Here is a 13444-nt window from a genome sequence, read left to right as displayed (position 1 = left end):
CCTGTTTGAAAACCTGTTATTTTTTCCAGTTTTGTTTGGTGTCACTAGCGGCGCAGAAATGACACAACTTGGCTTTAAGATAATCAGTAAATAAATGATGGTTATATTCTGGCTGGATCACAAGGAGGGAACTCTGCCTAAACACTAAAAATAAACTAAGTCATCCCATGCATAAAGACAACTGACACAGTTTTGACAGAACACCCTTGATGTTGGAATCAAAGGAAAAAAGCTTCCACTAGTGTAATGCACAAAGAGGAAGTCTCTTTTAAAGTAAAACTGATGTTGTGTCAGTGAAATCATAGAGGTTTCAGCATGCTGCTATCTTCTCTGGTGATTAAGATGGAAAGAAATTCCCAATGCAAGCCATTAGCCAGAAGAGAGTAGAGAGGTGGACATAGAACATGGCATCAAAGGAACAGATCACTGAATCAATGGCTGTTGGGCTGGATGTCACTTTGGAGTCACTGTTTATTTCAGTAGTTCTCAACTGCTTTTGCATAAGGACCCAGATTTTACAGTGGTGACCAAATACAGAATATTTAAGTAAATAATAACAAAATGTCTATACTGTACTGTAGACATAACATACTGTAGGATGAATAGGAAGATTTACAATTTATGTTTCTAAATGTCTCTTGAATTTCAATGGGTTCATTACAAAACACATTGTGGTTGGCACAAACATAACCTTGATTCAAGTAAAGCTGTATTTAATTTAGTCTGGGTCATATTTTGTTTTACATTGCAGAATGTTGTCCATTGTTTTCGAGGAGGAAGGTGTGTCATGTTGGCATCTGCTTAATTTGGCTAGCTTCTACCAAGAGACAGATTTGCACCGAAATACTGTAGAATTTCCTTTACATGCACTTCAAGAATGTGAATGCAGGAGACAGGAGAAGAAACTGTGGCTGTCTGAGAGATGTCAGCCAAATCTTCTGTAATACAATATGGCTACCTAAACCAGTGTTTCTTAACCACTGTGCCCACTAGTGTGCCTTGAAAGATTGTCAGGTGTGCCATGGGAAATTATGAAATTCCTCAAAATAAATAAATACCGTTTTTTTTTTTCTGGTAGTTTTCTGAAGGCATAGAGACAGTGGAAGAGTTTTAAAGTTGCCAATTCAGTATATTTTCCATTTCAAAGTATTTTATGCAACCAGTTTAAATATTTTGTCCCAGAAAACATAGACTTGAAAATGAAAACTATCGTCATCTTTTCTGAAGATGGTTATGTGGGATAGTGGTGTGCCATGGGATTTTTTAATTGTAAAAAGTGTGCTGTGGCAGAAAAAAGGAGTTCATCTGCAAAAAAGCGCCCAAAATTAAACACACAGCAGTATGTAACTTCTGCAAGGCAATGCTGAAATGGCTGGGACCACGTCAAATATTTATCGGCTCTTAGAAAGGAAGCATAAAGAAATGTAAGCTAAGTGTAAGTGATGCTAGCAAAGCTAGCTAGCAAACGTTCGCAATCTGCCTCTTGCTGCATTCCATTCAACTCGTAAAGTCATATTTTCCAGTGCAATGGAACGGCACTTGAAGTCGCAATTACAACTTGGAAAGTCGTGCGGAAATTTGAAACTCATATTTCGCCGAGATGCAGGTGCGTGACATCACACAATCTTGTCGGCGCCCAGAAAGATGTACAAAATAAGTGATAAACATTCCCTTTTATTAAATAATATCGAGAAATGAGTCAAAGTTCCTACGTTACATGATGTTAAACCGTGTTTAACAAACGTTAGCAGAATAGCAGGTGTTCAAATCATGGTCAATTATAATCTCTTGATAATCGTACACCTGTAGCACAAATGCTAGCACTGCAGATTGTTTATGAATGGGTTGCAGACATCTCTGGTGACAGTCAAACTCCTGCTAAGCTAACGGGAACATTGCAGTTTTGTTTCCTTTAACTTCATCTTCTGAGAATCTGGCATTGGAATGCCTTTAGTTGGAGATCGGAGATATCAAGTGGAATATGCAGTGTGGGACTCGCTTTGGTCTTGGTCTTGACTCTGTCTTGCCCAGCCTTGGTCTTGGTCTTTACTTGGTCTCAACCCATCAAAGTCTTGGTCTTGTTTCCGTCTCGATACACTCTGGTCTTGGTCTTGACTTGGTCTCGGTTTAGGTGGTCTTGACTACAACACTGTTGTAAGGAGCTGGGTTTGGTTGATTTCACCTTAAAAAACACATCTACTTTTAGCACCAATCAGTGGACATTTCACTTCAGTATTGCCTTGATATGTATAAGGAACAATGTAAACAAATTTTGCGAAAACCTCGCCTTAGATTCATGAGATAAGTCTGAGAATTAGTTTGGAGGCAAAGTTGAACAAACCTGTGCCCCATTTCACCAACTGTGAACCATTGATTTAGCTGTCACGTTAAGCATCTAAAAAGGTTAGTTTGATGGCCACAGACAGATTGTGTGGCAGACAGTGGTCTCCGGCTGAGGATGCCAATTTAACACCTCGGGTCGCACCGAAATGTGATATGGAGGATTAGCAGCGATCTGTGAGATGCCCAGCTGAGCTATGCCATAGAGAGACATTTTAAAAGACAAACCAGAGGAAACAACACCAATCATCACCCACAAGGAGCATGCCACAACAACTAGAGGTCACAAACTAGAAAGCCCAATCTGAGTGGAATCTGATACTTAGAGGAAGTGTCAATGGGTCAGTTCTGTCTCGCAAGCTCTATGCAATGATGCCCTGCAGCTGTTTACCTCAGCAGTTACACTGCCGTCTCGTTTCCAGAGTTTCCCATTTCCCATGCCACGTGCTGCTGATGAGTTAGCAGAGGCTAAGGTAAGAAGAAATACCGCAGTCGTAATCCGACTCAAAAGGATTTGACTGCGGCTTGCTTTCTGAACTGCGGGGACTGGCTCACACAGCCTCTTTTTCTTTTTTCTTTGGAGATCAGGCAGGTTTAGCAGAGCTCACCTGCAACATTCATCACTGTTTGGGAAGACTCAGCGAAAGCTAGATGGTCACGGAGGTTAGGCATGGATATCTGAAGCGAGGACACTTAGATTCAGTTTGGAAAGAGAGAGGGGAGGCAAATAGTTTTTTCTTGTTTTAGATGAAAAACCTCACCAAACATGGTGAGATATTTATTTGAAAAATAAAATATATAAATGGCGCAAGTGAAATAAACTTAAGATATATTCCCTGTAAACTAGTCTTATTATTTTCAAAATGTATTCTTTAGTACGTTTTTAGTACATAATTGTTTTTAGGATGTTACTTAACAAAAATGCAGATTAAGAAAAGGATTTTTGCAGTGCAAGATTTAACTCCTGTAAGCAGATCTTTCAAATTTGTAGGCTTAACGTATTGTGGAAGTGTTTGCTATGTAATGGAGCATAGCCCAAAGAACATTTCCTCCTATCTCGGCTTGCAAAACAAATACAGTCGCCTCAGACATGTGCACAATGTTTACACTGAATTAGAACACTGTGAAAATGATCATTGCTTGTTGAAGTGCTAATATGAGATTAAAGTATTTACTGCGACATGGGGTTGCTCCATGCTGCCGTCTTTGTGTGTGTGGTTACTGTAGATACCTTAATCTTGATCAGGCAAAATATAATCCATTAGCTCAGGACTGCCTGGGGAATTAGTGAGAATTACTGGTTGTGATAAGGCAACATTTGCAATCCTCATAAGTTCTCCTTTTATGTTTCTTAAATGTTTGGGTTCTACCGACAGTCTTACCAACGCGTAATATTATCAGTTAGGTTTAGATTTAAGGTTTAGGGTACAAGTAGGTTTTCTTGGCTTAACCTTAAAAACCTTTCAATTAACTTGCTTTTAGCGACACATTGTGGGCATTTCACCCTGGGAACTCCCACGATATGTGTAAGTTGCTAAGTAGCCTCAAATAGCCAGACCTATAACTGTGATATTAATTTATAGGCAAACCCAGAAGTCTAATTCGCCATGGGTCCCCTCCAGATTTTCCAATGGGTTATTATAATGAGTTTTGGAACTAATGTGTAAAATAAGGTCTGTGGTATACATTACTTGACGATACATGGATGGTTCTACAACATAAATTACCCACAGTCAAACCTCAAACGTGAATTTTGAAGCCGGCGTGCATTTAAAAAAAAATAAAAAAGGCTTGAGGTATAAAAGTATGTAATTTATGTTGTAGCACAAAACTTCCACAAATCATCAAGTTATGTTTATCACAGACATCATTTTACTCACAAGCTCAGAAACCCCATTATAAAAACCCATTGGAAAATCCAGAGGGAAATGTAAGCGTAGCGTAGTTCTAGCGGGAAGACTAGCAGCTGTACGTCATCACACCATTAGCTAGGTAACTCCTAGCCAATTACTTTTATAAGTCTGCTCACAATCTAGCACATTGCTATCAGTGTGCTAACACGGCAACCTCCACCACCCCACCACCACCAGTTGAGTCCCGTCCTGCACGGGGGTAGGCTCCTCGTTCCTGCCTCCTATCTCCGGCAGGATATGACGGTTCCGAGTACAACTTCTTCGGATGGCCAGACGCGGTCTATGCCAAAGAGATACATTACATTTTTCTGTTTTATATTCATCAAGTAAATGTCATTTTGAATCTCACTCAAGTCTGCAAGTCTTCCTGATAGAACCTATGGCAAATTCTCTACCGGGTTTTTGAACTAAAAGCTGAATAGCTCTATAGCCGCTTCAATTAGTCAAGAATCGTCCATTCAGGCAGGAAAAGCCATCTAACTGACATGTAATGCGACTAATCATAGTCGGTTTTGTCATTATGGAGTTTTTAGGGGTGAGATTATCAGAGATCTCATACCATAGTAAAAGACTGACATAGGGACATAAATTATTTATATAAAGACACACGAGTCTCCATGAGCAAATGCACAGAACACACAATGGAAAGTAGCAGAATATGTGTAGAGAGTGTGTGTACAGCACAGAAAACTTAATTATAGAGAATTTCACAGACATAACTAAGTAAACATAGCAGAATATGCAGCTCTGCTCATGGATAACCCCTTTACTTTCTGCTTACGTGCCTCAAATGAAACTCTGAATATCTTTAAAGATTTGATGTTGCTAACCTGGCAAACCTGGGGAAATTCTGCCATTATTTCATCCTCAAACGCGCTCATTCTCTCAACATGGAGCCTTATGAATGCAACTCGGCTTCCAGGCGGACTAATAAAATGTCCCCTGTGCATCTCGCAGAAGTTCTATCAAACCAGCCAATCAGATTTGCGCTGATTGTTCAAGAAAGCGGTTTCCAGTTTTGTGTGATAAGTACTGTGGGCGGTCTGTGGGTGTGCTGTCTGAGGCTGAAACATATTGTCATTTTGCAACAAATTTCACAACAATCATATACATTTCTTGAGGTCAGGCAGGCTAACAATTAGAATAATTAACTATATTGCTTGGCAGAAAAATAATTTGTTCCTTTATTAATAATAAACAGAAGTCTTTATTAAACATTGGTGTTCTCACTGCATCCTGCCTAAGAACACCCCTTTCCTTTTGTAAAATCACTGTAAAGCATGGCCTCCCGTGGCTTACTAGCATTATATTGGCCATCAGTCACCACCAAGCTCTTTAGTTATCGGTATCAGCCTCTAGCTAAAGATTATAATCTCTCTCCACCAACACAAAACAATTACTTTTTTATGTCGGTTTGGTCTGGCTCACACAGATAGTGCTTTATACCCAAAGGTCATGCATTTTTGTGGAATTCCCTGTTTACTGTCATTAATGTTGAGCGAACAGCTGTTGGTTATCTCAAATCTTAATTTGCGTAAAGGAACTGAAAATCGTCATTCGCACACACTAATATTGTTCCAAACCTGTATGACTTTCTTTCGTCCATGGAACACAAAAGGAGATGTTTAACAGAATGTTCAAGATGCTCTCTTCCATATATTGGAAGTGGATGGGGACCAATGGTTTTCAAGCTCCAAAAAGGATAAGAAAAATTTGCATAATGACTTGCTATATTCAAAGTCTTCTGAAGCCATATGAAAGCTTTGTGGGAAGAATGAACTGTAAAATCTTGTCTTAAAAATCTTACTCGACAGCATGGTCACCATTCACTTTTGTTGTATGGGGGAAAAAGCAGCTTGATATATAAGTCCTTTTGTTTTCCATGGAAATAAAGAAAGTAATTGGGATGATATGAGGTTGAATGAGTAGAGGATGACAGAATTTTCGTTTTTATATAAAACATTCATGCATTTGAATGCATTTAGTATTATCAATATATTTACAATATAATCAAATAGTAATCAACAATATCTTTATTGAGATGCTGATTTAGTTGATTTGCCTGTGTGATTGGAGTTTGTACAGGTGTACTCTATATGGTATCCCCACAGCCTTTGGCTCATGTGTTTCTCTCGATTCTGTAACATGTTCTCAGCCCTCCTGATCCCAGCTTGCAGTGCTGTGATTCTACTTTCCCTAAATGCAACTTGTTAAAAAGCATGATTTCACCTTGCAGTGAAAATCAAAATCAAAAATAAATACATTTGATTTTCATCCTTTTCCCAAAATACACCCCTGCTTTGTACTGTGAAGTTACTAACAAGAGATTTACAAAAGAAAACTAATAATGGTATTATTAGTTATGAAGGTGGAGACGGTGCACTGTTCCTCCTCTGTTTGGCTTCAGTATGTTCTTTCTGTTTATTGTTTGTTTGTTTTTTTCTTTCATGATAAATTTGAGAGAATTTTTACTTTCAATTATAATTTTTTTACTTTTATCTTTTAATTTTGTTAGTGTATATATATATATATATATATATATATATATATATATATATATATATACACACACTGTATATTTATATTTGTATATATACACATTGTATATGTATATTTATATATATACACATATACAGTATATATATACAAATACAGTATATATATATATATATATATATATATATATATATATATATATGTGTGTTTGTTTGTTTTTGTATAACATTATCCAAAAGAAAATTTGCTTATTTGCATAGAAAGAAACATTTGGATCATTTTGTCCTTTTTTAAATAATAATTATAAAAATAAAAAATGCTTCCTTTTTTGTTAAATACATACCATATATATATGCCATGAATTGTTCCAGATGTTTTGCTCTCAGCATATCATTGGCTAAGTAGATTGATTTTTGGATTGAATTCTCCTTAAGTTAACAATATAAAGCTATAAATGTTTTATAATTTCTATTTTCATTCTTGTTTAGTTTCTTTTCTTCAAACAATTTAAAATTTGTATTTAAAACTGTTAAAAAATATACATACAGCTATATATATATTAGATTTGTATCTAGAAAAAAAAAGAACTAGATGCTAATTCCTCACCACTACCTAAACAAATGTAACAAAACTTTGCCAGTTGAAATCTGACTTCTAAATTGTTGAAATGTGAATTATAAATTGGAAATAGACAGAAGTTGCAGCTTAGGGTCTGTAAGAGTGTAAGTCTTGAGAGTGCTATTTGATCTTGTAAATGGGCATGTATATGCTCATTGTTTGTATATCCCCATCCCTTCCTTACAGCCCAAAGCTCTATTGCCGCCCTACCGCTTCGTACCGCTCTTACATGGACATGGCAACTGACGTACACGTTCACTTCCATCTATGTCATTTCCTTCTTAGTCTGTCCATAGGCCCCACCCTCTCTCTCTCTCTCTCTCTTGCCCCTCCCCTTCTCCTCTTAGCAATGGTAGAGTATGTACAGTCATTCAATCATTGAAGAATTCAGATTTGAAAAAAAGAACAAAGACAACAATTTATCTGTAGATACTTCAAAGCAAACATATCTTTTAAAAAAAATCATGTAAATGTACAGTTTTCTTTTGTAGAGAAAAGGATTTATTTATCAAAAGACAGAAAAATGAGCAGAATGGTGAAATTAATTTGTTCATGTCATGGTGTGTGAATGTATGTGTCGTTGCCTCCCTGTACCATCTTGTCTAAGAAAAAAATCAGAGGATAAATTGATTGCCAAATTCAATGTTTACAGATTAACCATACTTATCCCCAAGCATTCTTTCACAACTTTCTTTTGTAAAAATTTTTCTTCCTGCCAAAATCATGCGGGCAATTTGTTGATGTAAGTCACAGAACTGATGGTATGCTTCCAACTTTTGATGACTTTTTTTAAGGCTTATTATTTTGAAAACTAATTTTATTTAATTTTCCTGTACTTGCTGCTCCTGTACTTACTTTCTCTCTGTGCCTTTGGTTTGCGAATGTTTCAAGTGTTTTGCTCTAACCATTAACCAATTGTTTGCATTGCTTTTCATTTTTCTTTCCTTTTATTTATTTTGATCCATTTGTTTGAGACCTGCGTTGCCTTATAGTGCCCTATGTTTGTAAGTTTGCCATGTGATCTGCAAAGCCACTTTGGCATAAGTTTGAGCAGCTTCAACCAACATCTGGATGTTTCACGCATAACTATAATACAATAATCTCATTAATGATTCCAGATGATGATGCACATGCAAAAAACACATGCAGAATTTCAATGTAAATCGTTTGTAAAACATTCTTATGTAAATTGTAGCATCGAATTGCATGTGAATTTACGTAAGAATATCTTTATGAACGATTTCTACTGAAATTTACTCTGCTCGTGTTGCACAAATGATGCCCAATGTGTGTACAGTTTGCTAAAAATGTCACCTGCGACTAGAGAGAGTCACAAATCATGTAACCTGATCATTCCTATTTGCATGAATTGTTCACAATGGAGAAGCATTCAGGTGTGGTTGAACTGTCATGTGACTTTGTGGGCCTTTGTGGCAATTTCATAAGAACTGTCAAAAGGCTATTTGCTTTCGTCTCAAGTGAGATACTTCAAAAGAAGAGTTAAGTATAGTGATTTTCTCTAGTCTTGATAATCCGCTCAGAAATTTAGAAATCTTAATACAATAATTGTATTTTTAGGCAGCGCTCCATATGTTACTCACTTCATTGGTCATATGTTGGAAGATGCAGCAGGATGCTCAGAAATAAATTACCTAAGTGAATTCACAGCCTCCTGTGAAAAGTCGCTCAAAATGTATCCTCTCAGTTTTGTATTGAAACCTCTCTACATGTAGTTTAATTAAAGACTACAATATCTGTGTTCGAGGTTCATTTCTTTCAGACACTCTTAGTTGCAGGGGCACGATAGTCTACATAGCCAAATGTATGTTGGCACCCCTATCCAATGAACTTATTTAGCTATTTCAGCTATGCCCATTACTAACAGGTGCATAAAATCAAGCATACAGCCATACAGTCTCCTCAAGGCTAGAGGGTACTTCGTTTTTCCACGTATCATTCCTCCTCACATGCGGTTGAAGACTCTATATACTCTTTTGACGGCAAGCCCATGCAGACATGTCCAATGCATATAGTATAAGAGCACTGTAAAAGTATCACAAAGCAGTTATAATGTGCATGAGTCTAACGTGTCCATATGGGCTCATACTGTGCCCATAGTCTGGGCGTACTGTGCAGATGATGAGATTTGCTAGTATACTTTGGCCTTTAGACAAGCATTTCTAGTCAAATGGGGCTTACCTTTTTCTGTTCTAGCACTAGCACTCTGTGAACAAAGTGAGGACCATAAATAAAAGGTTTACCGAGTCAGGTGTATAAGAACTTGACTTGTCTACACAAAGCCCAGACTTGAACCCCATTGAAATCCTTGGGGATGAATTGAAATGCTGAATGTGAGCCAGACCTAACATCAGTACGTGACCTCACTGAAGCACTAGTGTCTGAATGGGAGCCAATCTCCACAGCCATGTTCAACATCTAGTGGTTAGTCTTCCCAGAAGAATTAAAGATGCTATAGCAGCAAAAAAGAGGACCAACTCCCTATTAATACCCATTCCCTTATTCAGGTAACCAAATACTTTTGACCATGTGGTGCAATTATGAGTTAAGAGTCTTCTAGGTGTAGAGGTCAGTCGAATGTGCCAAAAGGAAAGCTCAAGGTCTTGCATGTTCCTTCAAGCCTTTTGTTACAATTTACCTTGCATTTCCATGTTTTCTTTCAGTTAATTTTTCCGTCTTGGTTTGTTTTGACCATTGGTATATAGTGAATTAGTGATTTTTGTCATATTCCTTTCCAAATATTCTTGCTTTGCTTTTCTCTGTCAAGCATAGTTGCCTGTTTGTGAGCAACCAAACTTGAACAGACACTAATTTTGTTTCTTCTTCTTTTGCTTTTCAGGAGGGGAGTTAGTCATTCCCATTTTAGTCGAGGATCCCATTGACATCCCCCCTGTTTCCACTCGAGCCCCTTTCATCCCCCTCCCCCCGACCCTTCACCCCGTCCTCACCATTATTGAGTCCACCAAAGAGTCCCTGTCAATTGCCACCGAGGTGGGGGTACCTTGCTTGTTGGACCGAGGCAGCGATGATTGTGATGATGATGATGATGATGATGGTGATGATGATGATGATGGTGATGGCTTGGTGATTTCGGGGTTTGGCTCTGGGGAGGCCATTGACTCTAGCCTCCCACCCACTGATGATGAAGATTTTTACACCACCTTCTCCCTGGTAACAGATAAGATCTTGACCACGTCGACGTATGAAGGTGGCTACAAAGCTCTTGCGCCCAAGTGGGAGGTAAAGGACTTTAAGCCTAGCAAGGCCTCTGAGGCGGGCAGGACTACAGCCATCCCGCCTCTGCCTGACCTCAAGAGCTCAGCTGCATCGCCCATCACGCCTGAGACCGCTCCCAAAATCCCAGCCGGGAAAATGAACAACCGCGAGATCAAACCCCAACCGGACATAGTGCTTCTACCGCTCCCCACGTCTTACGACACGGATGGCACCAAACCAAGGGCGCCATACATCACCCAGCCCATGTTGCGCACCATCCCCGGTGCCCTGCCCACTATTCCAAGTATCAGGAGAGTGCCTCCTGGTGCCTCAGAGGTTATACGAGAGTCAAGCAGCACTACGGGCATGGTGGTCGGTATCATATCTGCTGCTGCCTTGTGCATCCTCATACTCCTCTATGCCATGTACAAATACAGGAACAGGGACGAAGGCTCCTATCAGGTAGATGAAACACGAAACTACATCAGCAATTCGGCACAGAACAACGGCACGGTAGTGAAAGACAAACAGCCCAGCACCAAGGGTGCCGGCAACAAGAGACCCAAAGACAAGGACAAGGAATACTATGTATAAAACAAAATTCCACTTAAAGACAGTGATTTTACACTGAAAATCCTTTAAGAACTCAAACACATTGAGTCAAAATGAACTGATTTCCAAGTGTTCTGTGATTTGAAGCTCATTTTAAACGGTAAGCGTAGGGAGAAGGCACATAGGACTTTGGGGACCTTGATACCTTACTTTCTGTCTGGTTGTGGGACAATGCCAGTGTAAAATATCTCATTGTTATCCCTCAAGTGACTTTCTGAGGTAAAAAAATCATTGGTGTAGAAAAAGACAAAAGAAAAAAAAAAACAAAGCAACCCTCGTCCATTGTAACCCTGTACAAAAAAGAATGGTCATGGTCATGAATTTGGGCATGCATGTGATGTGTGTGATGTAGTACTGATATCTTTGCAAAGAGGAGAACAAGAGGATGAGTTGTGATCTGGAGATGCAAAGTGGGAAAATTTGCCATAAAAACAGTTATTTTCTTACTCATGCTGGCGATATGTCATTACACAAACAGTATGTTTGTTTTTGTTTTTTTGTTAGAATGTTTCAGGGGTTTACGGTGGGAAAGGACAGATTAACATTTTTTTGTGTTTTTATTAACACTTTTTTTCTTTGTTTACACAGTCATTTTCCTTTGCTTTTGCTTTTATTGCTATGTCCTTTTCTCTTCTAGTGTCTCTTAAGGACTTACTCGCTTTAACATTCAAATTCTGAATGAGCTCTGCCATGTGTAGCCAGATTCACCTAAAAGATGTCCATCCTTTACAAATAGAAAAATGAGACGTTCTCTATTAAATGCAGGATTTTTCTTTCAATCCTGACTCTGTTTGAATGCTTAAGTCATTTGCTACACACACCTCTCACATGATATAAAGCAACTGTGAGCGAATCAATCTACAGTAATGTCAGAATGAGGGCTGAAATATGAATTAATTTGCAGAATACGAATCCAATGTGGACGACTTTATATGTCATGTTGTCACAGTCAGCTGTGTCAAACAATAAATATGTTTACATATTTGATTACATTATAACTGTGGTAATTTGTAGCTCAGTATTGTACACAACAGTTGATTTTGAGATTTTCATACGCTTTCTGTACAAATTGAACATCTAGTTTAGTTTATTTTAGCTCATTATGGACAACCCTAAAGTTACAATTATCTTTTGACAGATACTGAGGGAGAAAGTCTATACATTAAGTGTTATGAAAGAGTATTGTTTGGTTTATGTATCAAGGGTGTTCCTAAGTCAGACATGTGAGAACTGTAAGGCACCAATTGATTGAAATCGCCCTCCATACATATAAAGGCTCGGCATTACTGGTTGTTTTACTACTGCTTCTTGTTTTTATTTCAACAAGGTTATGAGAGCTCACATAATAAAGGTGGATGATGTATTGAATTCATACTGTCGCCACATTACTGCAGTTTTGAATGATTTGTTTTTAGTCTGTGTTTCATTCTGTGTATTTATGATTTTTTTTATCATGTTTAGCTGTTGTTGTGCAGTCTTTAGGTTTGTCAATTTCTGAACGTTCATGCTGGCAGTAGTTGGAATTTTGCATCTTTTCTACTTATGTTTATTTATTCTCTTTTGTCGTCATCAGCACTTAGATTTCTGTGCAGTCATTTTGATTATTGTTTTCAATCCTGACTTTTAGCTATGTCCAGCAATAAAATGTTCCCAACTGTTTTCAACGCTAGTGTGGAATTTGCAGTTTCTTAAAGTTACTTGTGTAACTCTTAAGAAGGTTAAGACTGGCCTAATTTCAATAGCATGCAACAGGTAAAATCCTATTCATTTTCTCCATAGAAAAAAACATTTTTATCAATAATGTATAAACTTTTCTAGACAGATTTGCCATGAGCTCTGAAGTTGTTACGTGATGGTATATGCTTCTGTAGAAGCCACAAGTCATTGTGATTTCAACTTTGTTTTGAAGAAAGAAAATGTGTTTGCTTAATTCCAGGTAAAGTACTACACTACTTATTATCCTAAAGAGAGATTCACCAATCAGGTAAGACATCCTTACCATGGAAATAAAAATTGCCACTGAAGAGCGAAGCAGCAACCACCCACTCTCATAAAGCATTGCAAATGACAAGACACCACAGCTTGATCCTGGAGAATTGGCTAATTATAGACCAATCTCAAATCTCCTATTTATGTCTAAAATACTAGAAATCAGTAATGTCCTCCCAACTATGTTAAAGTTTACAGAGAAATGGTATTTGTGAAGAATTTCAGTTAGGATTTACTGGGGG

At 38.0% G+C, this 13444-nt stretch overlaps 1 protein-coding gene across 2 annotated transcripts in view; it reads left to right on the top strand.

Annotated features, from left to right (window-relative positions):
- LOC127622054 (neurexin-3b-like) overlaps positions 1 to 12862 on the top strand; it is a 349280-nt gene extending 336418 nt beyond the window's left edge. For both annotated transcript variants that reach the window (XM_052095964.1, XM_052095965.1), the window contains one exon: positions 10225 to 12862. In XM_052095964.1, coding sequence (XP_051951924.1) covers positions 10225 to 11195 — 971 coding nt within the window. In that variant the 3' untranslated portion in view covers positions 11196 to 12862. The remainder of the gene's footprint in view (positions 1 to 10224) is intronic.
- Positions 12863 to 13444: the final 582 nt, after the last annotated feature.

This window comes from Xyrauchen texanus, chromosome 28 (assembly GCF_025860055.1).
Source record: "Xyrauchen texanus isolate HMW12.3.18 chromosome 28, RBS_HiC_50CHRs, whole genome shotgun sequence".
NCBI classification, from domain to species: Eukaryota; Metazoa; Chordata; class Actinopteri; order Cypriniformes; family Catostomidae; genus Xyrauchen; species Xyrauchen texanus.
This window is presented reverse-complemented; position numbering and strand designations above follow the sequence as displayed.